Genomic DNA, 27,408 nt, shown 5'->3' with positions numbered 1-27,408 from the left:
ACCATCTGGCTGCACAAGGGTCCATTCGGCCTGCAAAATCCAGACATTGTTCATACTATTCAACAAAGTCCAGATTGTGCAATTCAGGTCCTGAACTGATCTGAACTTAGTTCGCCTTTCAGTCTGTTAAAATCCGGATCTGAAGGCTTTAAATTCATGCCTTGATGCTTTGAATTCAGGTCTGGATTTTAAAACAAGTCAAAACAGCCAGTGGGCAAGGGTTAATCATGTGGCAGTTGGCCAGCTGCCCCTTTGATTAAAAGTTTCTAAAAAAAAAACAAAATAAATGAATAAAGTTCAGGGGGTCAGCATTACATCATGTGGGAATTTTATTAGAATTGTCTAAAATACATTTTTAAAAAAGCCTATGGCTTGTAAGCCAACCAATGACAGTACTCTTACGTAACAGTCTGACTGGGAGCTCAGTTTGCAGTAAGCCCTCACAGGGCCCCCACCAGTGGTTGGTGGCCAATGGGTGGTAACTATTTCCTCCAGTTTTTAAGTTATAATTTGGGCCCCCACCTGCCGCCAATGGTTGGGGGACATTAAGTCCTCCCCATTAAATATTTTTTATAGGGGGAAAGGGAGGATTTAAACCTCCATTATAGGAATATGGGTGCCTTATTTTAAATATTTGTCCACTGGCTGCTAGCGCTGTTAGTGGATAAATTGTTCGGAAACTTATCGTTTGCTTGCATAAAAGCAAGTAAATAATGATTTGTAAATGTGCATCCTGCTGAATGTCATTCGGTTCAGAGTTTTATTAAAACCAGTGATATGTGATATATTTCAAATGCGAAATTTCAGATGCGAAAGGGCTTATTTTGATTCAGACACCAAATGCATCCAGGAAATTGTTCCAGATTTGCTTGGGCTGATCACATTCTGACAGTATGTCAGTAAATGTAAGAATTACCATTGTGGTCAGAATTCGGTCATTTTTCACAAGATTTTAGTACATAACCCTGTATGTGTAATATGCTTAGGTTCCCGAATGAAATATGTAGGTTTCCATCTACTAAGATCTATAGATTTATAAGTTTTGTATATGGAATTTCCAGTAAAATTCCAACTTCTTGTACACTGTTTCATGGAAGAATTCCCCTGAATATTTGTAAATTGTGTATTACCTGCTAATCGAGATTCTAGTTAGGCCTGCGTGAAGTACCAAACTATATAGTAATCGTGTGAGCTAAATTCTTCAAAATGTCATCTTGCCCTCCCTTAAGTAGGGTACTTATTATTGTAAATAGCACTCTATCTGGTTAACCCCTTCACGACCGCTGACGGTTCCTGAACAGTCTTAACGGAAATATTTACTTATCTGATCGCTGCCGTTCCCCCAGCAGTGATCAACGTTGCTTCCGGTGTGGAAGGACTGCGTGATAGCCCAGGCTGACAGGCAGTCTCCCTACATCTGTAAAATAAAAAAAATGTTAATCAATAAAAATATAATTAGATATGTGCGTGTGTATATATATATATATATATATATAAACATATATTATATCTATATAATATATGTCTATATATCTTATATATATATATAATGTCATACTAAGTGTATTTTTCTATTAATATATAAATATATTAATATAAAATACACTTATAATTAAATTACACATGTATATATAATATATATATATATATATATATATAATAACTATATATGTGTATATATATATATATATATATATATATATATACATACTCCTCGTGTCCCGCACTCACTGCTCCCGGTCTTGTAATGCCTTGGTCCTAATCCTGGCCATAATATAGAATACCTTGTAGGAAAGCACTCACAGGACTTGATATGGTTCAAAAATAGTGCTTCTTTATTGCAGCAAAAATTTCAAGTAAAATACTAAATTTTTGCTGCAATAAAGAAGCCCTATTTTTGAACCATATCAAGTCCTGTGAGTGCTTTCCTACAAGGTATTCTATATATATATATATATATATATATTATAAAATACAAATAATAAGTAAATAAAAATAAATAAAAATATTTAAAATAATAAAAAAAATATATATATATGTGTATATATATTTATGTAATTTTATTCTAACTGTATTTTGATATATATATTTATATATTTATATCAAAATACACTTAAAATGAAGTTATATATATATATCTATGTATATATAAATAAAAATAATACGAAATATATATCCATATACAAAATTACATAAATAATTTCATAAAAATACACGTAGACTTCTCAGCTAAACTGTGATCTCATTTTAATTGTATACCCAGCGTACAGTTTGAATGTGGACAGTCTTGATATAAATAACTGAAAAATGTGCACGGATTTATGATAACCCCATTGTTAAAATTTTTAATTCTAAGCGTGAGGAATGCTATTGGGGCACCACACGCCTACTGTTATGTTTCTTCTTTGCACTGCAAAAATAAAGAATTAAAATATACACGTAGACTTCAAATATATAAATATGTATATATTTAAATTCTACGTGCATATTTATGTAATATTTTTACATAATTAAGTAGTTTTATTGATTGCAATTTAAGGGGCCTGCGTGACAACCCATGGCCAAAATTCCAGAGAATTTAATTTGCTAGCACTGTATTTCACCCTGTAACTTTCTATGACACTCTAAAACCTGTACATAGGCGGGTACTGTTTTACTCTGGAGGCTTCTCTGAACACAAATATTAGTGTTGCAAAACAGTTAAACATATCACAGTGATGCTATTGTCAGTGAAAGTGAAGTATTTTTGCATTTTTCACTAACAAACAGCACTTTCACTGATGATATAATTGTTGTGATACGTTTTACTGTTTTGAAACACTAATATTTGTGTTCAGCGAAGTCTCCAGAGTATAACAGTACCCCCCATTTACAGGTTTTATAGTGTTTTTAAAAGTTACAGGGTCAAATATAAGGGTCACATTTTTTTCACATTGAAAATTGCCAGGTTAGTCATGTTGCCTTTGAGAGCGTATGATAGCCCAGAAATGAGAATTATGATCGCATACCATTTGCAAAAGAAGACAACCCAAGGTATTGCAAATGGGGTATGTTTAGTCCTTTTTAGTAGCCACTTTGTCACAAACACTGGCCAAAGTTAGCGTTCATTGTTTTTTGCATTTTTAACACAAAAACAAATGTATATTTGTTCCTATATTCAAAAAGGGTTCAAAATCTTGCCTGGAAATTATAGACCTGTGAGCTTAACTTCTGTGGCTGGAAAAGTATTTGAAAGGTTATTAAGGGGTAATATTCAAGAATTCCTTGAGAAGAACATGGTTATCAGCAAAAATCAGCATGGTTCTATGAAGCACAGGCCATGTCAAACTAACTTGATTGCATTCTATGACGAAGTAAGTAGAAGTATAGATCAGGGTGTTGCAGTGAATGTGATCTATTTGGATTTTGCCAAGGCATTTGATACAGTTCCACACAATAGATTAGTGTTCAAACTCAAAGAAATCTGTCTAGATGAAAATGCTTGTTCTTGGGTAGAACATTGGCTTAAAAATAGAGTACAAAGAGTTGTCATTAATGGTAAATCGTAAAGCTGGATAGAGGTGGCAAGTGGTGTCCCTCAGTGTTCTGTTCTGGGACACCTTCTATTTAACATATTTATAAATGATCTTGAAAAAGGCATTGAAAGTCATGTTTCAGTGTTTGCAGATAACACAAAACTCTGTAAAGTAATACAATGTGAGCAAGATATTACCTTGCTGAAGAGGGATTTAGATAGACTTTAGGACTGGGCACTGAAATGGCAGATGAAATTTAATGTTGAAAAATGCAAAGTTATGCACTTCGGCGTAAAGAATGCACAAGCAACGTATACCCTTAATGGAAGCAAATTAGGGATAACAACACACGAAAAGGACTTGGGAATTGTTATAGACAACAAACTATGCAACAATGTGCAATGTCAATCAGCAGTGGCTAAGGCCAGTAAGGTATTGTCATGCATGAAAAAGGACATTCATTCTCGGAATGAGAATATCATATTGCCTCTTTATAAATCACTGGTAAGACCACATATTGAATATGCTGTGCAATTTTGGGCACCTGTTCTAAAGAAGGATATTATGGCACTAGAAAAAGTGCAGAGGCGGGCTGCAAAATTAATAAAAGGAATGGAACATATCAGCTATGAAGAAAGGTTAACAAATTTAAACCGCTTTAGTTTAGAAAAACATTGCCTGAGAGTGGATATAATAACATTATACAAATATATTCAGGGCCAATACAAACCATTATGTGGAAATCTATTCACAAACCGGACTTTACATAGGACATGAGGTCATGCATTTAGACTAGAAGAAGATTTCGTCTAAGGCAAAGAAAAGTTTTTTTTTTACTGTAAGAACAATAAAGATGTGGAATTCTCTGTCTGAAGAAGTGGTTTTATCAGAGTCTATACAGATGTTTAAACTGCAATTGGATAAATACTTGCAAAAACATAACATACAGGGATATAATTTCTCATTAGTGGGGTAATAGCTGCTTGATCCAAGGATTAATCTGACTGCCATTCTGGGGTCAAGAATTTATTTTTTTCCTAGTTTGTTGCAAAATTGGAAGTGCTTCAAACTGTTTTTTTTTTGCCTTCTTTTGGATCAACAGCAAAAAACAAATGTGAGGAAGGCTAAACGTGATGGGCGCAAGTCTCTTTTCAGCTATGTAACTATGTAAATGCTAACTTTGGCCAGTGTTTGTGACTAAGTCGCTATTAAAAAAGACTGGACATATCCCTTATTAAATACCCTGGGTTGTCTACTTTAAACAAAAATATGTACATGTGTGGTGTGATTCAGAGATTTATGACCGTTTTACAATGTCACTATTGCTAAATTTTAAAACAGCAATATCCTACTTGTACTTATAGCCCTATAACTTGCAAAAAAAAAAGGCATGTAAACGTTGGGTGTTTTTAAACTCAGGACAAAATTTGGAATCTACTTAGTTTTTTTTTAAATTCTTTATTTATTCCACAATCAGAGAAAGAGGAGCATAATAGTAAACAAATATAAGAGGATACAATAATGTGCATATTATACTGATATCCAATTAAGAGTAAGTGGTCAGACTGTGCTTGTTTATTTTTTTATTTTTTTGCAGAGTAAACCACAATTGTGTACAGGTAATAGAGAGTTGATGGTGTTTCAGATAAAACAGTAAAGGTTCAAGTAGATTCTTAGAGAAACTGAGATACATTGGAAATGATAACTTGGTATGAAGGACAGCTCCACAGGTTTGGGTAGTGTAGGGTATGAAAATATTGGAGCTGTGGGTCGTTGGTGATGATGGGAGCTAGAATAGTCAGGCTTATCCCAGTCTTGACTTGGGTCATCCCACTAATCATGGCCTTGGCATAGATACTGCAGAGCGTCCAGAAAGGTGTAAACGGGAAAAAACTATATAGAAAACCTAGGGCAGACCCTATCAATAAGGAAAAGAAAATACGTCCAAACAGAGAGTAATTTTTTGCCACACTCGTTGTGCCATGGGTCGCTGGGACAAAGGGAATGACTTTAGCAGGATCCCAAACAGTGGTGGTGGTAGGCTGGGGGCCTATACCTAGGCCCAGTTTAGACAGAATAGCATCCATTTCTGAGGCATCTGATACCTTGAGCTCTGTGTCTCGGTGCAGGATAGTAAGGTAGCGAGGAGATCGCCATCTGTAGGGTATTGTGGGAGAGGTCAGAGAAAAAAGTGAGGTCCATCTCCTCAAACTAGTATGGCGTCTTCCCCCTAGTCACGTTCAGTAAGGAGGCCCATTCTGGAATTTAAACCAGTAGATCGCTAGACGCAGCTGCCGCGCTCGGGCAGTCGGAACATGCTATCAAGTGTTATGCCCTTTGCTTGTTTTGGAGGTAGTATGGCTGCAAACAGCCTGCGTAGGAGATGTGGCATTTCTGCCATGGTGATGTTTTCTGATATGCCCCTGATCTTGAGGTGTTTCCACCTTCTCATATCCTCCTGCGCTGCCAGTTGGTGGGTTAGGAGAACTTGGGCTGAGGTAAGGTCCTGAACCTGTTTCTGCAGTTCTGTTATCTGTTTGCTATGGGTGTCTGTGGTGTGTTCCATTGTTGCCATGCATGCAGTGAACCCCTGAACATCCTCCCTCACCTGTGATATCTCAGCAGAAAGTGATTTCCTGAGCTCTGCCAAAAGATTGGTTAGTATAGCTGTTGTGACAGGTGGAGAGGTGATCCCTTTCAAGGGGGAAGACTTGGGTGGAGCTTTGTAGCCCAGATCATCCATGCTGTGGAGGAGTGAATCGCCTGAGTCATCAAAGAAAACATTGAGTACCGCCGCCATATTGGGCACGCTTTCCCCATGCGGCCTTCGCAGTAAGTCTCCGATATCGGCAGTAAACTTGGGGTGATCCGGTCTCGACTTCTTATTCTTTCTCCCCATCACGTAGTGCACCCCTATAGGCTTAATGACGGGTTAGGGTGTCCCTTGATCAGCCTTTATTTAGGCTCTTTTAGCCTGCAAGCACGGAGCTCCGCGATCGTGCGACTGCTCGTATCGGGACCTAGCTCCGCCCCCCTATTTAGAAGTTGTTTTCATTAGCTTTTGTAGAGAAGTAAAAGATTTTTCAAGTAAAAGTCAAAAAACATGTTTTTTATTAAATTTTTCACCCTATTTTATCATTTTTTAAAGAATATATGCCATGATACAAATAATGGTATGTAAAGAAGCCCTTCTTGTTCTGAAAAAAACCCCAATATAAAATTTGTTTGGGAATAGTAAATGAGAGAGAGGAAAATGACAGTTAAACACAAACACCACAAAAGTGTTAAAACAGCTCTGGTCCTTAACATACAACATGGCCAAAACAGCCCGGTCCTGAAGGGGTTAATGGATAAAACCCCACTGCAGATGTAAGGTCAATCTATAAAATAGATCCAGGTTGTTTAACTATTTAACTGGAAATACTTATTTAATTCAGGTGTACGTGTGCTGTAAACCGAATTCCTTCTGACGCAGCAGAACAATAATATCCTGTTGCCTTCTTTTGAAACTCCAATAATCATTTTTACTCAACCAATAAGGGAATTTCACATGAGTAAACCGTCACACGGGTAGTCATCACCTGGTGAACTGTGGTAGATTGAAATCTGAAAATATAAAATTAACTATTATTGAACAGATGAAAAATTCTATTAATCGTATGCTCTTTTTACCATAAAGTGCAAGTGGATGTGCAATTCAACTTACACCTTCAGTATGTTATCTTAATACTTAATAAACAATATTTATATTTAACATTTTTCCTTCTCGTTTCTTTAAAATAAAGAAAACAATTTCCATGTATAAAAATAGATATCCGGTGACATAAAAGGACTTCAGACATTCATGGAGCAATCAATTAAACCTGAATTAGCACAAAGTACGTATATCCATTAACAGGGAAATTCAGAGATATGTTATTGGTCGACTTTTATCCCCTTAAGGACCAAACTTCTGGAATAAAAGGGAATCATGACATGTCACACACGTCATGTGTCCTTAAGGGGTTATAGGCATCACTGCCGAACGATGACCAAAAGTCCACTAAGGACCCAGAAGTACCTCTAGTGGCTGTCTGGTAGACAGCCACTAGATGTGGAGTTAACCCTGCAAGGTAAGTATTGCAGTTTTTCAATAACTGAATAATTACATTTGCAGGGTTAAGAAGACCAAAACAGTGCACCAAGTCCACTTCAATGAGATGAAGTGGTCTGGGTGCCTATAGTGTCCCTTTAATAAAAAGGTATTCACACGATAGAGATTACAAATACTAATAGAAAAAAAATTTGCTTCACATTCGATCTGTATGTCTGATTTCATAAGTGTCTTTTCTATTTCATCGTAAAAACAGTTTTTCCACGAATTATCCAATAACATAAAAAAAGGAGGTGCAAGACATATTTTAATATTAAAATATGTGGGCGACAAATGCAATTTCATTATATACTGAATGATTGGATCTTTTTAAGATTGGAAGGACTTCTCACAGGAATAAATAAAATGAAAGATTGGTCATATTAGCATATAAATGCATTGATAGGTTCACTGGCAGAATACAGTAGATACATTACTCGGAATATTATTCAGGCTCACTGTACAATTATTATTTTTTTCTTCAATTTTCTTATTCACAGTCACACTTTGACTGTGCCGTTGGTTTTATCAGGCTAAAACTTTATTCCCTCTACAGTTGAACAGTAAACTCTTTTCAAGATAAGAAAATTATATGAAATTTTAGAGTACGCTGGTTGATAGTCTAAATAAAATTGTATAGGTAACACACACTTTGAGATTGTTTTAGACAGACAGCAACAAGCTGATATTAAAATGGTCACCATTATTTTGCTGAAATGTAACAATTTAAAGGGACACTTCAGATCACCTCAGCTCATTGAGGTGGACTGGGTACATTGCCCTTAGTCCTGCAATGTTTACATTGAGAAATTGCAATTTTTACATTGCAGCAGCAAGTCTGCCTCTAGTGGCTGTCTCCAGTGGCACTTTCTGCTTGCCAGGCGACTTTTGGTCACCTAAATTGACTCTGGATGTCCTCACACTCTGCATGAATCCTTGATTAGATGCTTTCCTATAGGGAAGGCTTAGAACAAGAAATCAACTGCCACCTTAGAGTAACTGAAAGTAAACCAGTGAAAACGAACCAGTGCAAACTGGAACATATGAAAATAAATCTTGCTAAAAGATAAGCAGAGACACACATGAAGAAAACCTTCCAAAATGTAGACTCTATCGCCTTCAAGATATCGGACAGACCATCCAATTTTAACACAGCCAAGGCGGCAGTACCCCTAACCGAATGAACGCTGAAGGAGCCTTCTACACCCGCCAGGTGCAGAATGCAATGCACCCAACGGGCCACATCAGGGGCCACAACTGAAATTTAAGGAGATCAAAAGTTGACCAAGAGGCGAAGGATGGAGGGGAGAAGTTACCTCAAGATAACCAACATATACAGTAAGCCACACAAAAACAAGGCCAGTTAAAAAAAAAAGGGATAGAAAACTGCAGAAGAGTTGGACTCAGTCCTACAAGAAACCATGAAGGAAACACCCTCAGGAGAAAAGAAATGAACAATGAATGCCTGAATGTCCAACACCCAACAAAAAGAGACCAAACAGAGAAGCAAAGCCAACTTGATAGACAAAGGAAGAGGAAACAAAGAGGAGAGAAAGTTCAAGACTACCTCAACAAGGATCGTAAAAAGGATACAATTCCCATTTCAGACACCAGCTGTGCAACGCTCGTTAGGCCTGCAAGGAGGACTGCGTACGAGAGACCCAAGAATCCGATAGCAAATCTCTAGTTGTTGATGATAGTCCTGACATAACCCAGGAATCCCAGAAGATATCATGAGGTTTCCTCTCCATATCCTGAAAGAGCAAAGATGATTGTGGCATACGCAAAGGATCAGCACAAGTCTTCTCCAGAAGCAATAGTAACCAGGGCTGAGCATCTCAAGTGGAGTGAGCAGTACAACCATCACACACTGGCGCTACTTAAGTGAAGGATAGAGAGATCTCCAATCAATATTTGTAGCACACCGCAGATGTGCTATGCATCCGCAGAACCAAGAAACATTAACTTTGATCCATCGTGAAGCTGCGAATCACAAAGGACCCTGTGATCAGCTCAAGGTAGTTACATAAAGTGATCTCTTTTGTAGAGTACAAACACAATCCGTCGCCATGCCGCCACAAGATGCATTGTACTTGTTGAATTCCAGAATGAAGTCCTGATGAGAGCCAAAGATCGCCTTGCCGTTTCATGTCTCTATGTGATGCAGCCACTAGCAGAATTCCACCTGAACCCAGCCCATCAAAAATCACTTGAATGTAGGAAAATGCTGTACAAAGGTGTTGTGCCTCCAGGTGTTGCATGGCACAGCAGTAAAAGGGTCCTGGGGGGAAAAAAGCATTTACAGTTGTGCTCAAAAGTTTGCATACCCTTAGAGAATTGATGATATATATTATTTTTATAGAAAACATGAGTTGGCTGATCAGCCGTAGGTACTGAGAGCGAGTTGATACACACCGGATGAGATCACAGACCCTGAATACATGGAAGGTCTACAGGGACTAGCTAGGCACAAGAGTGTATATATAGTGGTGTAATACTAAGCCTAATGTACCAACGAATCGATGGAAGAGTGTGATTTGTGTTGAACGTACAATGTACCCCCCCCCCCCCCCTACTCTCTTCTGTACCCAAAGTTTTACTTTACAAAAACAATAAAAACTGTCAAATTGAAAAAAAAAGAAAACACGAGTGAGCAGGCAAAACACATTTCTTTTATTTCTTGTGGGATTCATATTCAACTGTAGGTTATAACAGAATATCATAATCATATAACAAGGGGGGCAGGGCCGGACCGCCAAGCTGGCTAGCCGCATGTTGGACAGGCTCCTGCCTAACTTATCTTACACCCCTTGAACCTACGTGAAATCAAATCCTTCTGAGGCCCAACACCGACAGCCTTACACCTGTACAAACCCTGCAACAAAGGGACGGCCCTAACTAAGACGCTGAGCAGCCCTGCTGGGAGATTGCACACCCGGAGTCTGCGGCCTACTTGCAGAGGGGTGAGGTGGACGGCCGCCGCCTTGCATAATCTCCATCTGCCACAGTGAAGCTCCTTAAAGGAACATCTCCCCAGCCTCGTTTCCGCCCCCCTGGGTCGGTGGGGGTTATCCCGGTTCCCACTGGCGTAAGGCACGCACCCGGCTGATTCTTGTGGCCTACCACGGTCCATGTAACACAGACGGAGGCCTGTCAAGATGGCGGATGCACCTCCAAGGATGAAGCACACCTGCTTGCAGCCTGGCGGAGACCACTCCAAAGCAATATATCGTACACTAGAAAGTCTGAACAAGACTTTTCAATGCTTCTGGAGAAAATTGGAGAGACGCATGTTCCCAACACCCAGCCATACAGAGCAAATGGTAAACGGAGCTGAAAGCAAAGGGATGCGGTGGCCTACTCTGGGCAAAGCATTTATTTCCACGCTAACCACACACGCACAAAGCCTACCTAGGCTACCTACCTAGGTTCCGCAGCATCAACCACCCTGCAGGAAGAATGCCCGCTGCAGGCGCTGATGCTTTGCCACGAATAGGCATTGGCTGAAAGGGACTGGTTTGTGAACTCACAGTTTTTTCCAAAAGTCCATGTTTCCCCCCCGCACACTACATAACCGTAACAGAACTATCGCTCGAAACCATATCATTATTATTATTATTTTATTATTTACATAGCGCCATCAGATTCCGTAGCGCGGTACAATGGGTGGACTAACAGACATGTAATTGTAACCAGACAGCTGGATGTACAGGAACAGAGAGGTGGAGGGCCCTGCTCAATGTAGTTTGGGTAGAGCCGGCCTGGTGGTCACATAGCACCAGCTGGGAGTGACGGCATCACCTTCCTTAGTCTGGAAAGCACCAGTTGTTGAGGATTGAGTGGCCCCTTGGACCGCAGTCACTGCCTTTGGCAAAGAGTCCACTGGATGGATCACAGTCATGCTTGGATGCCCTCTGGGATCTGGAACTCAGTGTCTACAGACCTAATGTAGTCAGGAAGATACTGTGAATAGACACAGAACATCAGGGTAGAACCCAACATTGCATATAAATAAAAACAGTGCTCATCCATATGCTCACACACAAGGCAGGGCCAACAGCCAGGAGTAGGAGGCCTGTGATAATAAGAAGGGGTCACCCCTGGACATAATGCACAGTTAGTGGTAAATGAGCAGACAATATACGATCAGGTGGGGGTCTCCCATCAGGCAGGGCCAACAGCAGGGAAAACAGGGAAACACTGAGACACTAGGGACACTAGCATACTATGGACCCTGAGAGACACCAAGGACACTGGGAGACATGGGGACGCTGAGACACTAGGGACACTGGCTGGGAGACATAGGGACACTGGGAATGCCCTATGTCTCCCAGGTCTCAAAGTCACCCAGTGTCCCCTAGTGTCTCAGGGTCCGCAATGTCGCCACGTGTCCCCTAGTGTTTGTAACCCCATGTCTCCCAGTATCTCTTAGAGTCTGTGTCAACATGTCTCCCAGTATCCCCATGTCTATAGGGGACACTTAGAGACATTGGGACACTGACACACTAGCAGACACTGGGAGAGACATGGGGACATTGAGAGACTAGGGGACTCTGGAAGACTAGAGGACTCTGGGAGATTAGGGACACAGACACTAGGGACACTGAGAGACACCAGGGACACTGGGAGACATGGGGACACTGAGAGACAACAGACACACTGGGAGACATGGGGACACTGAGACACTAGGGACACTGGCTGGTAGACATGGGGACACTGAGAGATTTGGGGACACTGGGAGACATGGGGCCACTATGTCCTTAGTGTCTTTCTGTTCCCCAGTGTCTCCCAGTGTCTCAGTGTCCCCAAGTCTCTCACCGCCCCCATGTCTCACAGTTTCTCCCAGTGTATCAGTGTCCCCAGGTCTACCAGCCAGTGTCACCTAGTGTCTGAGTGTCACCAAGTGTTCCTATGTCTCCCAGTGTCCCCAAGTCTCTCACCGTCCCCATCTCTCACAGTTTCCTTTAGTGTCTGTGTCGCCAGGTCTCCCAGTGCCCCCTAGTGTCTCAGTGTTCCCAAGTGTCCCTATGTCTCCCAGTGGCCCCTAGAGTCTCAGTGTCCCCTAGTGTGTGTCCCCATGTCTCACAGTGTCCCCTAGTTTCTGTGTCTCCCAATGTCCAACAGTGTCTCTCAGTGTCCCCTAGTGCCTGTGTCCACATGTCTCCCTGCAGCCTTTCCCCCATCCCTCACTTACCTGAGCTGTTGTCTGTCTCTGCAGGCTCGGAGCCAGAGCCGGCGCCACCTGTAAGGCGACCTAGGCAGCTGCCTAGGGCGCAACTTACCAGGGGGCGCCAGATCCCTGTCCCCGCTGCGCCTCCTCATGCTGCGCCGCCTGAGCGCTTTCACAAGCCCCAGGTGGCGCAGCACTGCTGCATGGAGGGCGGCCGGATTTGAGTGACCGGCAGGAGGGAAGCGCAAAGCGCTCCCTCCTGCCGGTCTCTCCATGTAGCGTGGCCGGGCGGCGCGGAACGCGGGACAGGAACCTTTGTTTCCTGTACCCGGCCGCCGGCGGAATGACAGGAAGTGCTCACTGAGTGAGCACTTCCTGTCATTCCGCCGGCGGCCGGGTACAGGAAACAGAGGTTCCTGTCCCGCGTTCCGCGCCGCCCGGCCATGCTACATGGGCAGGAGGGGAGGGTAAGGACCACTAGGGGAGGGAGGGGGGGTATAAGGACCACGAGGGGGGGAGGGTATAAGGACCACTAGGGGAGGGAGGGGGGTATAAGGACCACTAGGGGAGGGGGGGTATAAGGACCACTAGGGGAGGGAGGGGGGTATAAGGATCACTAGGGGGGGGAGGGGGGGTATAAGGACTACTAGGGGAGGGGGGGGGTATAAGGACCACTAGGGGAGGGAGGGGGGTATAAGGACCACTAGGGAAGGGAGGGGGGTATAAGGACCACTAGGGGAGGGAGGGGGGTATAAGGACCACTAGGGGAGGGGGTATAAGGACCACTAGGGGAGGGAGGGGGGGTATAAGGACCACTAGGGGAGGGAGGGGGGTATAAGGACCACTAGGGGAGGGAGGGGTATAAGGACCACTAGGGGAGGGAGGGGTATAAGGACCACTAGGGGAGGGAGGGGGGGTTAAGGACCACTAGGGGAGGTTGTGGGGGATAAGGACCACTAGGGGAGGGAGGGGGGATAAGGACCACTAGGGGAGGGAGGGGGGATAAGGACCACTAGGGGAGGGGGATAAGGACCACTAGGGGAGGGAGGGGGGATAAGGACCACTAGGGGAGGGAGGGTGGGGATAAGGACCACTAGGGGAGGGAGAGTGGGGATAAGGACCACTATGGGAGGTTGGGGGGGATAAGGACCACTAAGGGAGGGAGGGGGGATAAGGACCACTAGGGGAGGGGGATAAGGACCACTAGGGGAGGGAGGGGGGATAAGGACCACTAGGGGAGGGGGGATAAGGACCACTAGGGGAGGGAGGGGGATAAGGACCACTAGGGGAGGGGAGGGGGAGTAAGGACCACTAGGGGAGGGGAAGGTAAGGACCAGTAGGGGTGGGGAGGGGGGAGCAAGGACCACTAGGGGAGTGGAGGGTAAGGACCACTAGGGGAGGGGAGGGGGAAGTAAGGACCACTAGGGGAGGGGAGGGTAAGGACCACTAGGGGAGGGGTGAGTCAGGACCACTGGGGGAGGGGGGTGAAGGAACACAGGGGGAACGGGGGTGGGGAGGTCCACTAGGGGTTTGGGAGAGGGAGGACCACTAAGGGGGGGAAGGACCACCAAAGGGGGGTAAGGAGGGAGGACTACTAAGGAGAGGGGAGGAGGGTAAGGACCACTAAGGGGGGGGGAGATTACCACTAAGGGGGTGGGGGGAGTAGGGGAAGGTCTACTAAGGGGTTTGGGAGAGGGAGGACCACTAAGGGGGGGAGGGGGAGTGAGAAGACCACAAAGGGGGGACTGCAGATGGACAGGGGGCCAAGGGAGAGCACTAAGTGACAGAAGGGGAGAACACGGAGGGACAGAAGGGAAGGGGAAATCAATAATTGACCGGAGGGGAGAGCACTATGATTTTTTTTTTTAAAAAAAAATAGCTGTTCCCCTCTCAGTCCCTATCCTACCCCACAAACCCTCTCTTTTACACTACACACATACACAATGCATCCCCCCCCCACACACACAGAAACAATGCATTCCTACTCACACACAGACACACCCGAAACACACAATGCATCCCTTACATAATTAATGCATCCCTTACAGACACACACTGCATTCAATTACATACACAGAAACAAACATTGCACCCCTTACACACACACACACACACACACACAGAAACATACAATGCATTCCTTACACGCAAACACACACTACATCCCCTATAAACACCCCTATAAACACACTACATCCCTTACATAAATTGCACACATAAAACATCCCCAACTCATGGATGGGCCATGTAGGTGGATTTATGGATGGGCATTGTAGGCGTATGCCCCCTGGGGGCCCAGACCTTGAGCTGTGTAAGGGGCCCTAAAAAATGGAGCTGCTTCCTGTTCGTTAATTGTTGTGAGCACTGTTAAAAACAGTCTCCAGAGAGCCTCTTCTACACCAGACCTGTGGAGCCAGACTGAGCCCATCATCAGCCTCTTGTCCTCATCTGGTGGTAAGTAGGCAATCCAATATATTATTAGTGGCACTAATCTCTAATTTACCTCACATTAAATGGATACTATAGTCACCAGAAGCACTACAGCATAATGTAGTGGTTCTGGTGTCTATAGCCTGTGCCTGTAGGCTTTTTAATGTAAACACACTGTCTTTTCAGATAAAAGACACTTTGTGAAGACTGGCATTGGCCCATATGGCAGAGCATATGGGCGGGGCATTGTGATGTCACATGGTGGGCAGGACATATGGGGGGACATATGCTCGGAGCTGCTGTCTGGACTCTCTGTGCAGAGCTGCACCCCCACGGATCAGTGAGTAGAGAGAGAGGCTAGGCAGCCTCAAATACCTGAGAAATACTTCCAAGAAATACTTGGCAACCCTAAGAGTAGTGTGTAAAACTCTTTTCCATGGGCTTGGGCCTGGAGCTGCAGCTCCCTCAGCCCCTTTGTTTATCCGGCCCTGGTGGGGATGCCTGAAGGACTGTCAGGTCATCCTAGTCAACTCACTTGGGCCAGTCAATGCAAAGAGCACTGTTTCAGCACTCTCTGTGGCATCCTAGTGCTCTGAGCATAGAACGAGTATAATAACTCACTTGCGCTATGCTTTTTGGGTACAGTTCCCTGGTGTCACCAAAAGTGGAACATCAGGAGACAAAGTCAGGACAAAACCCTAAAATCAAGACTATCCTGCTGAAATCATCAGGTTGTGGGGCATGATGCCTGGTATCATCAGAAACTGGTTTCTGGGGAAGAAACTGAATGTGAAAGGTCCAACAGAATCTAGGATAGTTGGGGTCCTGCCAAAGTCCAACTAAGGTATATTACAGTCAGTAAGTTTTTAAGCCCAACTTAAATTGCTTTAGCATCGTGAGAGTTTGAAAACATTTGGGGTTCTACCTTTTGAGCACCCCTGCAAAAGGAAGTCCCTAATCATGGACTCTGATGTGAACGCCTACATTTCCCGTTATACAAGTTAATCTAATATTATTTAGCTGTATTTATTTATTCTGAAATATGTGGTTGTTTTGAAGTTTGACAGATATCTTGATGATGAAATTATGACACACTTCCCTTATTGCAACCATATTCTAGGAGTTGTACTGAGCCAAGGTTACAGCAAGTCACGTGCTGCTGGCATGAAAAATGTAAAATACCAACAAAAGAAGTTTTGCTACTGTATCTCTGCTGCAGTTATCAGAAAAAAGTAAAACAAGAAACCATTCAAGAGGAAGTAGGTTAACGGAAGTTCATATAACTATAAATGAGTGTAATTGAAGTCATGTAATGAATCACAGATCGATGCATCGGGGATACACATTCCGAATTCTAGTAAGGTAAAAAAAAAAAAAAATCAACAGTTCTCTGCATTTGCATAGCTCACATATTTGTATTTATTGCAACAATTCCTGGTAATGTCCAACAAGCAGTGCAACTAGCTAGGAGGAACAAACTGTGCTGCTTGCTGTTTTCTTCTCTCAGTCATCTGACTTGAAGTGTGTATTTTCTCTATTCAGTCATCTGACCTGCTGCCTGCTAAAACAGTCTCTGTACAACTGGTGTGAGGACGATGAGTCCAGCGTGGCTGATCCTTCTCTTAATGCTGTGTGGATCAAGCAGTACTGTTAGCATTCCATATGAGAAATTCTATCAAAAGCAGAGTCTTGGGTTCAGTGTGGATAACAGGATTTCGTGTATTGGTAGGTACACCTCCCCTCTCATCATCAGTGACAGGGAAATAATAGTTGGAACTGTATGTATGCTGTTTATCATCCCCTACATTCTGTTATATGTGTATTGAGATACTTAGAAGTTTATATGAAAAAAGTTAAAGCAATATTTCATTAAGTTTGTAGAGTGTCTTAATTTAAATTGTATAATTTTCTGGATTAGTATTTTATTTCATTATTGTTTAGAGGAGGGGTGGTCAAAAGGTCTTGACTGCAAAAGTGGAGTGGATACATTGAGGAGGAACCCAGCAGCTGTGGTAATCTTGGCTAAATTATTGAATACATTCTAATACATATGAATTTTCATTTTAAAAAAGGTGCTTTTTAGATGTTTCTGAGAAATTGTGTGACGAGAATAACGCTGTGGTCATATGACCACATCATCTGAAAACTCTGCAATACATAATAAAAACTAAAAAAACACCAAGCTTACAAAACCTGCAGCTAGACTTTTTAACCCCTTAAGGACACATGACATGTGTGACATGTCATGATTCCATTTTGTTCCAGAAGTTTGGTCCTTAAGGGGTTAAAGTAAAAAGAGACTTAGGGAGGTATATGTTTAGGGTTAGAAGGTAGCAGCCCTCAAGGTGCTATGGACTGTAACAAAATTGCCCCCAGCTGGGTTTACCTTAAAACTTTAGCATTCTGTTTTGGTTTTGTTTTTTGTGTAATTTGACGCACTGTTTTTGTTTTTTTGTATTTGTTTCATGTCACTGTAGCTAGTGTAATTTATAGAGTCATGCTTAATTAAAATAAATAGTTGGATGTGCCTGCAAATAGCAAACACTTTTTTAATATTATTATTATTATTATGATGTTATTTATATAGCGCCAGCAAATTCCGCAGCGCTTTACAATGGGTAGACGAACAGACATGTAGTTGTAACCAGACAAGTTGGACACACAGGACAATCCAACAAGTTTCTATTTAAGTTCTCCTCCACAATTCCCACAAAAGAACCTATCACTATTTATTCTCTCCATCATGTCTTCCTTAATAAATCCCTGTTATTAATGTTTAACTCTCCTACCCCTGTTGTTCTACTGAAGTTCCCATTACGCCTCTCTTTTTGAACTCCCTTGCCACCAGCCTTGTGACTTCACTTAGCATCACCCTGACTTTCATTAGAAGCACTGAGTATTTTGATTAGTGATAATCAATGAAAAGTTGCAATGGATCATTATTCTATGATGTCATCTGCACATAAATTGCACAAAAATGTAGGACAAGCTAATAATAGGAAATTTGTAAAGACATGTATCAAGGCCTTCACAGAATGCAGAAAACAAATCACTTAACTATGAAGCGTATTAAAATAAATATCTAAAAAATGTTTAAAGTTGAATGACTACAGTGTAAGTAAATATAGAATTTGAAATAGATTGTGTGCTCTCTGCCTATGTTTTAATAGCTCATCTTGTTTAGGCAATACTTTCACCATCAAGACATATACAATAATCAAATAAAGATTCCCCATCTTGTCATAATGAATAGAACGGATGGATTTAGCTGAAATTTATGTAAAACTGCATATTTACTTATATTTTCTTTAAAAAGAGAGCATAACAGAGCAAGGTACCAAGGTAGAGATACACAGTTTAATCATGCACTGTTTGTGAATTCCAAAAATACCGCAGTTAAATGTCTAAGTGTATTAAATAGACTCAGCAGATATCTCCGTATAGGAGAGTTGGCTTAATAGGATGTGTAAAAAAATAAAAAACTATGGGTTTCCAAACTATCTACAATTATAGGTACTATAATTCAAACGTGAAATATGACAAGAAACGCGTATGTATTTAGCACAACAACAATAATCTGAATACAATCCTAACATTTTCAGAGTTACTCACTGAGCTAAGAATTGTGGAGAACTGACATGAGAATTGCAAATGTTAAGACAAAATAATAAGAATTATTATTATTTATATAGCGCCATCAGATTCAAGACACAGTATAGCACTAGTAACCAAGCACTTGCACTGGATAAAGAATGCCCACTTGCTTACTATGACATGTTTTGAAGAGAAAGGATGGTGTATCATATGTACCAGTGTTGATAATATACGAAATGTATATCATAATACATATAATAATATGTGGACGAGATTTTAGATTCCTTTATATTGAAATGTAGTAGAATTAACTATTACTGCAATAATTAAGACATGTATGTCCCTGTTGATCACTGTGAAACACAAAATAAAAGATTTTTTATTTTTTTTTAAAAGTGATAGCATCCCATTATTATGACAACATGTAAAGCTGAAGAATATAATAAACCTCAATAGAAGATTGTAATATGACTTTTTTTTTTATTTTTTTTTTACTTGCAGGGTGTGTTCTATTAGTGTCATTAACGGAACAGCTTGCACAAGTGCATAACAGTTCAATACAAGATGCAATGGAATCACTGTGTTCCTACCTACCTGGTAAGTATCATAATTTTATGTAATTTTATATATGTTGGAAGGCCATTTGGCCTGAATTTGTGGGAGGCGTAATGATGCTATATAAACCCTACCCCCCTACTTACCTTTGTCTTGCAAGCCGTTTGTTTCCTTAGTTACCTGCACTTCCGGTCGAGGTTGCCGCCAAATCCTGCCTCGAGTATCCTGTCCCTCGTTACAGCTCCTGTCACCAACCTCCGGGCTCCTTCAACGGCTTCTTAACCACCTTCGTTACTCATTTTCCGGCTTCCGGTCACGAGACCGGCACCTACACGTAAGCACAAACATGGGAAATGGCGTTCGGCTATTTCCCACGTCCGGGCCTAAAAACGCGGGGATAGGCTCCCTATTATTATTTACTCACCCATTTCGTTCCTTACACCGTTCGTTTACTTCTGCGTTCGTGCGTCTAGCAGCCGAACGCAGAAGTTCATACTCACCTTTCTTTTTCATTCGTATAAAAATTTATATACCGATCGCTCATACTTACCCTACGTTCGGCTGTTTCACACGGTCATACAGCCGAACATGCTTACGAACGGCTTTAATACAGCCGTTTTCATTTACTCATACAGACTGCAGTTGATTTATATGTTAAATCCCTCTCTTCTCTTCGTTTATGCGAACGCGGGAGGGATAAACAGGTATTCCCTATATGTTATGTATATACCCCAGTATGAAACTATACATGACTATTTCCTTTTTATAATTAAAGTGTATTTCCCCCTGCATATATCAAAGGCCGTGTGGCACCATTTCCCGACCCACCGTTACATTTAATTATGAACTAATTCCCAGAGCTCTGCGGTTTCCACACAAAGGTAACCCTCTTAAAGGAACAGTTGGCCTTTTAACCCCTTTTTATATCACTGGATCACTCAGACCCCCCCCTTTTCCTAGGCTCATTTCAGACCAGCAATACATATGAATAATCTGTTCCTTAAATATACTATTTCCGGGTCATCATTCTTAGAATACATTTGTTTTAGGTTCATCTACTCTTCTTCAAGGAAATCTTCAAGAAGTGATTTCCAGGTTCCAGTTTCACGATATCAGGTAAAAAAAGGTTTACCAATTTTACGTTTCTCCTGAGGCCTCATTCAGCCTCCACGGCCTTGCGTAAACCTCACCCCCAACTCCCAAAGTGGGTTCTAAACGTTTATACACACAGGTTTAAAAACGGCACCTAGACACCAACTACTCTCATAAACCTGCTCAACGAGTTACTATCGTATTAACGTATCATTACCTGTTTATCGTTTCTACATAATATTACTTAGACTTACGCCATTTTACGCAGTTCCTCTACGTTATCAACAACCAACTGGCTACCCGCTCTCCGGCATTCAGTATCAGGTATTTTATCTTTCTCATTACGATTACGTTCTCATTAAGGCCTCACTTGCCTTCGTTTCATTCATAAATTCATATCCCTGGGTACCCAGGGGCTTGTCTCTTATTGTGGACCAACGTTCAGGTCCCTCAGCTTACTCATGCTTACGTTACAGTATCTCTGGTACACACCTACCCGTACGTTCTACATTTTCACACTTGGCACACCGGTGGCACGCATCAGGCCCACTAGCATCTCCTTTTCCCTTAGGTTATGGATCGAGCCCGTTTCCTGCATAAGCTAATTTATAGCCCTATTGAAGTCCGAACAAACAGGACTTATACTCAAGGTTAAGTATTTACATACGTACATATACATCACTCCGAGAGACAAGCCCCAGTAGTTTAGAGAACTGGTTCCTAGGGTTAGGATCTGGCCTTAGCTATCTAATTAATACCCGGTCCCGCGAGGTCTACACCCCCACCTCATACACGGAGGTTCGACCCACGACCAAATCATAGTTGGCCACCTCGCTCGCCCTTCTTGTGGGCTATAGCTAGGGCTTCCCAAGTCACGGCCACACGTTTTGACTCTCTTTACGGTCACCGAGAGGCCTACACCCCGCCACCACGTGCATGTGGCCACAAAATCCCCTCAGGCCAAATCATAGATAGAGCCTTTCTCCGCCACTTGGCACTAGCAGGGCCTCACCTGTCACTTGGTCTAGGTAAACTTTTCGCTAGCAGGCCAGTTCTCCGGAGGTCTCACCTTCACCTCCTCTTCACCCTACTTATTCAACTCATTATTCTCTTTGAGATGTCACAAAAGCTGATCATCAATCTACCATCGGGCAACATAGCCAGCGCGCCAATCAGGCCTGGGTCTCTGGAGAAATCCCTCACCACTTTTACCCACAGGTCCCTGAGATACTGGACCATTCCAAAAATCTCAGCGGAGCTCAGAAGCAGGGGTATCCCCTTTCCTGCCACGGCCAGAAAGGCCGAACTATATAGGCTCATGACCACTCAGGACAACGTTCCCAGGCCAGGCTGTAGTTCACAAATCGTGCCAGCTCACACTTCGTATTCCACACGAGACACCCTGGCTGCTATACTCACCAACCTCCAAACAATCAATCACAGACTAGCGAAACTGGAATCTGCTATAGCCACACCAGGTGCCTTGTTGGACTCGGCAAACCTTCCCCTGACGGTCTCAGCCATACCCACTTCATACGTTTCCCCGGCTCGCCCTGTCCCTGACTTCATCAGAAAGGGCATTTCCATTGATAATGAAGTTAACTCCATGGCCCTACTGCTGACCTCCCAAACTACTTTCACTAGCACAACAGTCACTTCTACGGCTCACCACCCCCCCCCCCCACCCCACACACTAGTCAGGGTGCCGGTCGGAGTGTCACGCCGGACAGTCACATTACATTTGTGGGAGGAGTAATGATCCTATATAAACCCTACCCTCCTACTTACCTTTGTCTTGCAAGCCATTTGTTCCCACCCACCTACACCCATCTATATTAACACTCACCTTTGTGGCCCTCTTTTTACAGGCCTACTCGTATGGTGCTTTCGGCCAGGGCCGGCCTTAGGGGTGTGCGAGCTGTGCGGCCGCACAGGGCGCCATGGTGCAGGGGGCGCCCTGCGGCCGCATAGCTCACACGGCATGTCTGTTAGCCGCAATGCTAACAAGACATTTGCCTTGGGCGGCATTTTCCAGGGGGCGGCAAAAAAAAGCCGCCCCAAATGCCCAAGGCAAATGTCTTGTTAGCCTTGCGGCTAACAGACATGCCTGGCTGCTGGGCGGTCGGGCGGCGCTGGCGGGCGGCTGGCGAGGGAGCACTTCCTCTGAGCTGTATGCTCAGCTCCCTCGCGCGCCGCACAGTGTGGCTGGGAGGTGGAGCCGGAATATGACGTCATATTCCGGCTCCCAGCCTCACTCTGCAGCGCGCGAGGGAGCTGAGCATACAGCTCAGAGGAAGTGCTCCCTCGCCAGCCGACCGCCCAGCCCAGCAGCCACTGGACCACCAGGGAGGAAGAGACCCCCCCCCCCAGCATTCCCAAAGGTAAGGAGGCTGGGGGGGCGGGGGGGTCTAAATAAATGTAAAAAAATGTGTTAATGTGGGTGGGTGGGTGTGTGTGTGTGTTAGTGTGTGTGTATGTTAGTGTGTGTCTGTATATGTTAGTGTGTGTCTGTGTGTGTGTGTATATGTTAGTGTGTGTCTGTGTGTGTTAGTGTGTATGTTAGTGTGTGTATGTTAGTGTATGTTAGTGTGTGTATGTTAGTGTGTGTCTGTTAGTGTGTGTCTGTTAGTGTGTGTCTGTGTGTATGTTAGTGTGTGTCTGTGTGTATGTTAGTGTGTGTCTGTCTGTTAGTGTGTGTGTGTCTGTTAGTGTGTGTGTGTCTGTGTATGTTAGTGTGTGTGTGTCTGATAGTGTGTGTGTGTCTGTGTCTGTTAGTGTGTCTGTGTCTGTTAGTGTGTGTCTGTTAGTGTGTGTCTGTTAGTGTGTGTCTGTGTCTGTTAGTGTGTGTCTGTGTCTGTTAGTGTGTGTCTGTGAGACTGCGCGTGTGTGTGTGTGACTGTCTGCGCGTGTGTGTGACTGTCTGCGTGTGTGTGTGTGTGTGTGGGAAGGGGTAAGGAGTGGGGGGGGGGGGACGGGAAGGGTGGGCGCTGTGAAGATTTTTTTGCACAGGGCGCCCAAATGCCTAAGGCCGGCCCTGCTTTCGGCACACCTCAACCAACTTTGCGTCCCCTTCTACATTCCATTACGTATTAGATAAATTCAGAGCACAAATATATATTTATATACAGTTGCAAGAAAAAGTATGTGAACCCTTTGGAATGATATGGATTTCTGCACAAATTGGTCATAAAATGTGATCTGATCATCATGTAAGTCACAACAATAGACAATCACAGTCTGCTTAAACTAATAACACACAAAGAATGAAATGTTGCCATGTTTTTATTGAACACACCATGTAAACATTCACAGTGCAGGTGAAAAAAGTATGTGAACCCCTAGACTAAAGACATCTCCAAGAGCTAATTGGAGTGAGATGTCAGCCAACTGGAGTCCAATCAATGAGATGAGATTGGAGGTGTTGGTTACAGTTGCCCTGCCCTATAAAAAACACACACCAGTTCTGGGTTTGCTTTTCACAAGAAGCATTGCCTGATGTGAATGATGCCTCGCACAAAAGAGCTCTCAGAAGACCTACGATTAAGAATTGTTGACTTGCATAAAGCTGGAAAGGGTTATAAAAGTATCTCCAAAAAAAAAAAGTATCTCCTTGCTGTTCATCAGTCCACGGTAAGACAAATTGTCTATAAATGGAGAAAGTTCAGCACTACTGCTACTCTCCCTAGGAGTGGCCGTCCTGTAAAGATGACTGCAAGAGCACAGCACAGACTGCTCAATGAGGTGAAGAAGAATCCTAGAGTGTCAGCTAAAGACTTACAAAATACTATGTATACAAAGAAAAAAGGTGCACACAACAACAGTAAGGTGAAAGCAGGCTCTACACTTAAGTGAAGGATTCCCTTAACCTTCACAACACAAAACATGCAGAAAAAAACAAAATAAAAGTGGAGCTCTGGTTTACCTGAACAAACAGTTGTATTGAATGAGTAGATAGAATGCTATTACAATAATCTGCAAATAATAAACAATCAAATCTTAGTGCAGATGGTTGTTACAGAATAGAAATAAATAGAAATATAATATAGATGGGTAACTCACAAACATAGAGCCAAAAGGTCACTTGGCTCTAGTGGTAAACGCCTTAGGATCTTTCAAGGGAGATCCACTGCCCTCTTTTTGTCTCCTCCTGATCTCCTCCACCTTCAACCATATAGGTAGGAATGGATAGGGAAACTACAAAGAAGGTTAAAACAAAATATAAAAAATCAATGTAAAATTACAAATCCGAAATTAGTTGATAAAATGGCATAAAATAAGTCCAAAACGCGTTTCGCCAATGACTGGCTTCCTCCGTTGGTATAATTTTCACTGCGTTCTTCTCCTCTTTTATGTGTCCCTGATGTTGAAATTGCCGGCATCTGTGAGACCGGAAATTGGCTCCGCGGAACGCACACGGAGCTTGTTGAAACGCACGTACGTGCGTTAGTCACGTGATTCGGCTTTTCACTTCTTTATTCTTCGTGGAACGCAACGCATGCGTTTCACAGCCACAATATGTTTCAATACGTGATATTCAACATCAAGTCTTTCAATTAAACAGTTCGTTGATTCTCACACAAAACGGGGAAATAGAAGTAATGAAGAAAGAAAACACAAATAGCAACATTAATAGACACATTGCTTTCAATGTAATATTGGCTATTATACTTAGGGAAAAATACTTATTAACCCAAACAATAATTAAAAGAGATTAAAAAGTATTATATGCATTTAGTTTTTATTATTCATACATGGAAATAAGAAATTGAAAAAAAAAAACATCTTTCTGATATATATAATTACCCATCGACATAAACTATTTTGCTACTTATTGTGGATAAGGGGAATTTCTACTTTCTCAAAAAAACCACACAATAGTATACATGAAAGTATAAGAGAAATTAATAAAAATGTAAGAGAAACTAATAAAAACTTGGACGGGCAGAGGAAGTATTGCACAATATAGAGATAAAAAGGGGTATAATACAAACGTGTAGAATTTAGACCTAAAAGGTCAAAAAAAATCACGATAAGAAATGACATAATTCAAAATCTAAGTTTAGTCCATGAGGAACCATGGTATTGAAATTAAAAATAAAAGTCATTTCTTCTATCACAATTTTCTTTATGAAATCTCCGCCCCTCCAACTTTTTTTGACCAATTTAAGTGCACAAAATATAAGACCCTGTGGATTTTGGTTGTGATAGTGTTTAAAGTGCTGGGAGACGCTGTGTGTTTCTACTCCTTTTTTAATGTTTCTCACATGTTCAGAGGGTCTTATATTTTGACACACAGGGTCTTATATTTTGTGCACTTAAATTGGGATAGAAGAAATGACTTTTATTTTTAATTTTAATACCATGGTTCCTCATGGACTAAACTTAGATTTTGAATTATGTCATTTCTTATCGTGATTTTTTTACCTTTTAGGTCTAAATTCTACAAGTTTGTATTATACCCCTTTTTATCTCTATATTGTGTAATACTTCCTCTGCCCTTCCAATTTTTTATTAGTTTATCTTAAATTTTTATTAATTTCTCTTATACTTTCATGTATACTATTGTGTGGTTTTGTTGAGAAAGTAGAAATTCCCCTTATCCACAATAAGTAGCAAAATAGTTTATGTCTATGGGTAATTATATATATCAGAAAGATGTTTTTTTTTTTTTTTTAATTTCTTATTTCCATGTATGAATAATAAAAACTAAATGCATATAATACTTTTTAATCTCTTTTAAATATTGTTTGGGTTAATAAGTATTTTTCCCTAAGTATAATAGCCAATATTACATTGGAAGCAATGTGTCTATTAATGTTGCTATTTGTGTTTTCTTTCTTCATTACTTCTATTTCCCCGTTTTGTGTGAGAATCAACGAACTGTTTAATTGAAAGACTTGATGTTGAATAGCACGTATTGAAACATATTGCGGCTGTGAAACGCATGCGTTGCATTCCACGAAGAATAAGGAAGTGAAAAGCCGAATCACGTGACTAACACACGTACGTGCGTTTCAACAAGCTCCGTGTGCATTCCACGGAGCCAATTTCCGGTCTCACAGATGCCGGTAATTTCAACATCAGGGACACATAAAAGAGGAGAAGAACGCAGTGAAAATTATACCAACTGAGGAAGCCAGTCATTGGCGAAACGCGTTTTGGACTTATTTTATGCCATTTTATCAACTAATTTCGGATTTGTAATTTTACATAGATTTTTTATATTTTATTCAATACTTTTTGTTTTAACCTTCTTTGTAGTTTCCCTATCCATTCCTACCTATATGGTTGAAGGTGGAGGAGATCAGGAGGAGACAAAAAGAGGGCAGTGGATCTCCCTTGAAAGATCCTAAGGCGTTTACCACTAGAGCCAAGTGACCTTTTGGCTCTATGTTTGTGAGTTACCCATCTATATTATATTTCTATTTATTTCTATTCTGTAACAACCATCTGCACTAAGATTTGATTGTTTATTATTTGCAGATTATTGTAATAGCATTCTATCTACTCATTCAATACAACTGTTTGTTCAGGTAAACCAGAGCTCCACTTGTATTTTGTTTTTTTCTGAAAGACTTACAAAAGTCACTGGCAAATGCTAACATCCCTGTTAGCGAATCTACAATATGTAAAACACTAAACAAGAATGGATTTCATGGGAGGATACCACAGAGGAAGCCACTGCTGTCCAAACGAAACATTGCTGCACGTTTACAGTTTGCACAAGAGCACCTGGATGTTCCACAGCAGTACTGGCAAAATATTCTGTGGACAGATGAAACCAAAGTTGAGTTGTTTTGAAGAAACACACAACACTATGTGTGGCGAAAAAGAGGCACAGCACACCAACATCAAAACCTCATCCCAACTGTGAAGTATAGTGGTGGGGGCATCATGGTTTTGGGCTTCTTTGCTGCATC

The 27,408-nt window shown here is 42.0% G+C and overlaps 1 protein-coding gene across 1 annotated transcript in view; it reads left to right on the top strand.

Moving 5' to 3' along the window:
- Window positions 1-16,571: 16,571 nt before the first annotated feature.
- The window catches only part of AOAH (acyloxyacyl hydrolase), a 101,015-nt gene continuing 90,178 nt past the window's right edge, over window positions 16,572-27,408 (top strand). Inside the window, exons 1-3 of the mRNA XM_063452152.1 lie at window positions 16,572-16,609; window positions 16,818-16,972; window positions 19,343-19,438. Coding sequence (XP_063308222.1) covers window positions 16,575-16,609; window positions 16,818-16,972; window positions 19,343-19,438 — 286 coding nt within the window. The 5' untranslated portion in view covers window positions 16,572-16,574. The remainder of the gene's footprint in view (window positions 16,610-16,817; window positions 16,973-19,342; window positions 19,439-27,408) is intronic.

Source organism: Pelobates fuscus, chromosome 4 (genome assembly GCF_036172605.1).
Source record: "Pelobates fuscus isolate aPelFus1 chromosome 4, aPelFus1.pri, whole genome shotgun sequence".
Classification (NCBI taxonomy): Eukaryota; Metazoa; Chordata; class Amphibia; order Anura; family Pelobatidae; genus Pelobates; species Pelobates fuscus.
This window is presented reverse-complemented; position numbering and strand designations above follow the sequence as displayed.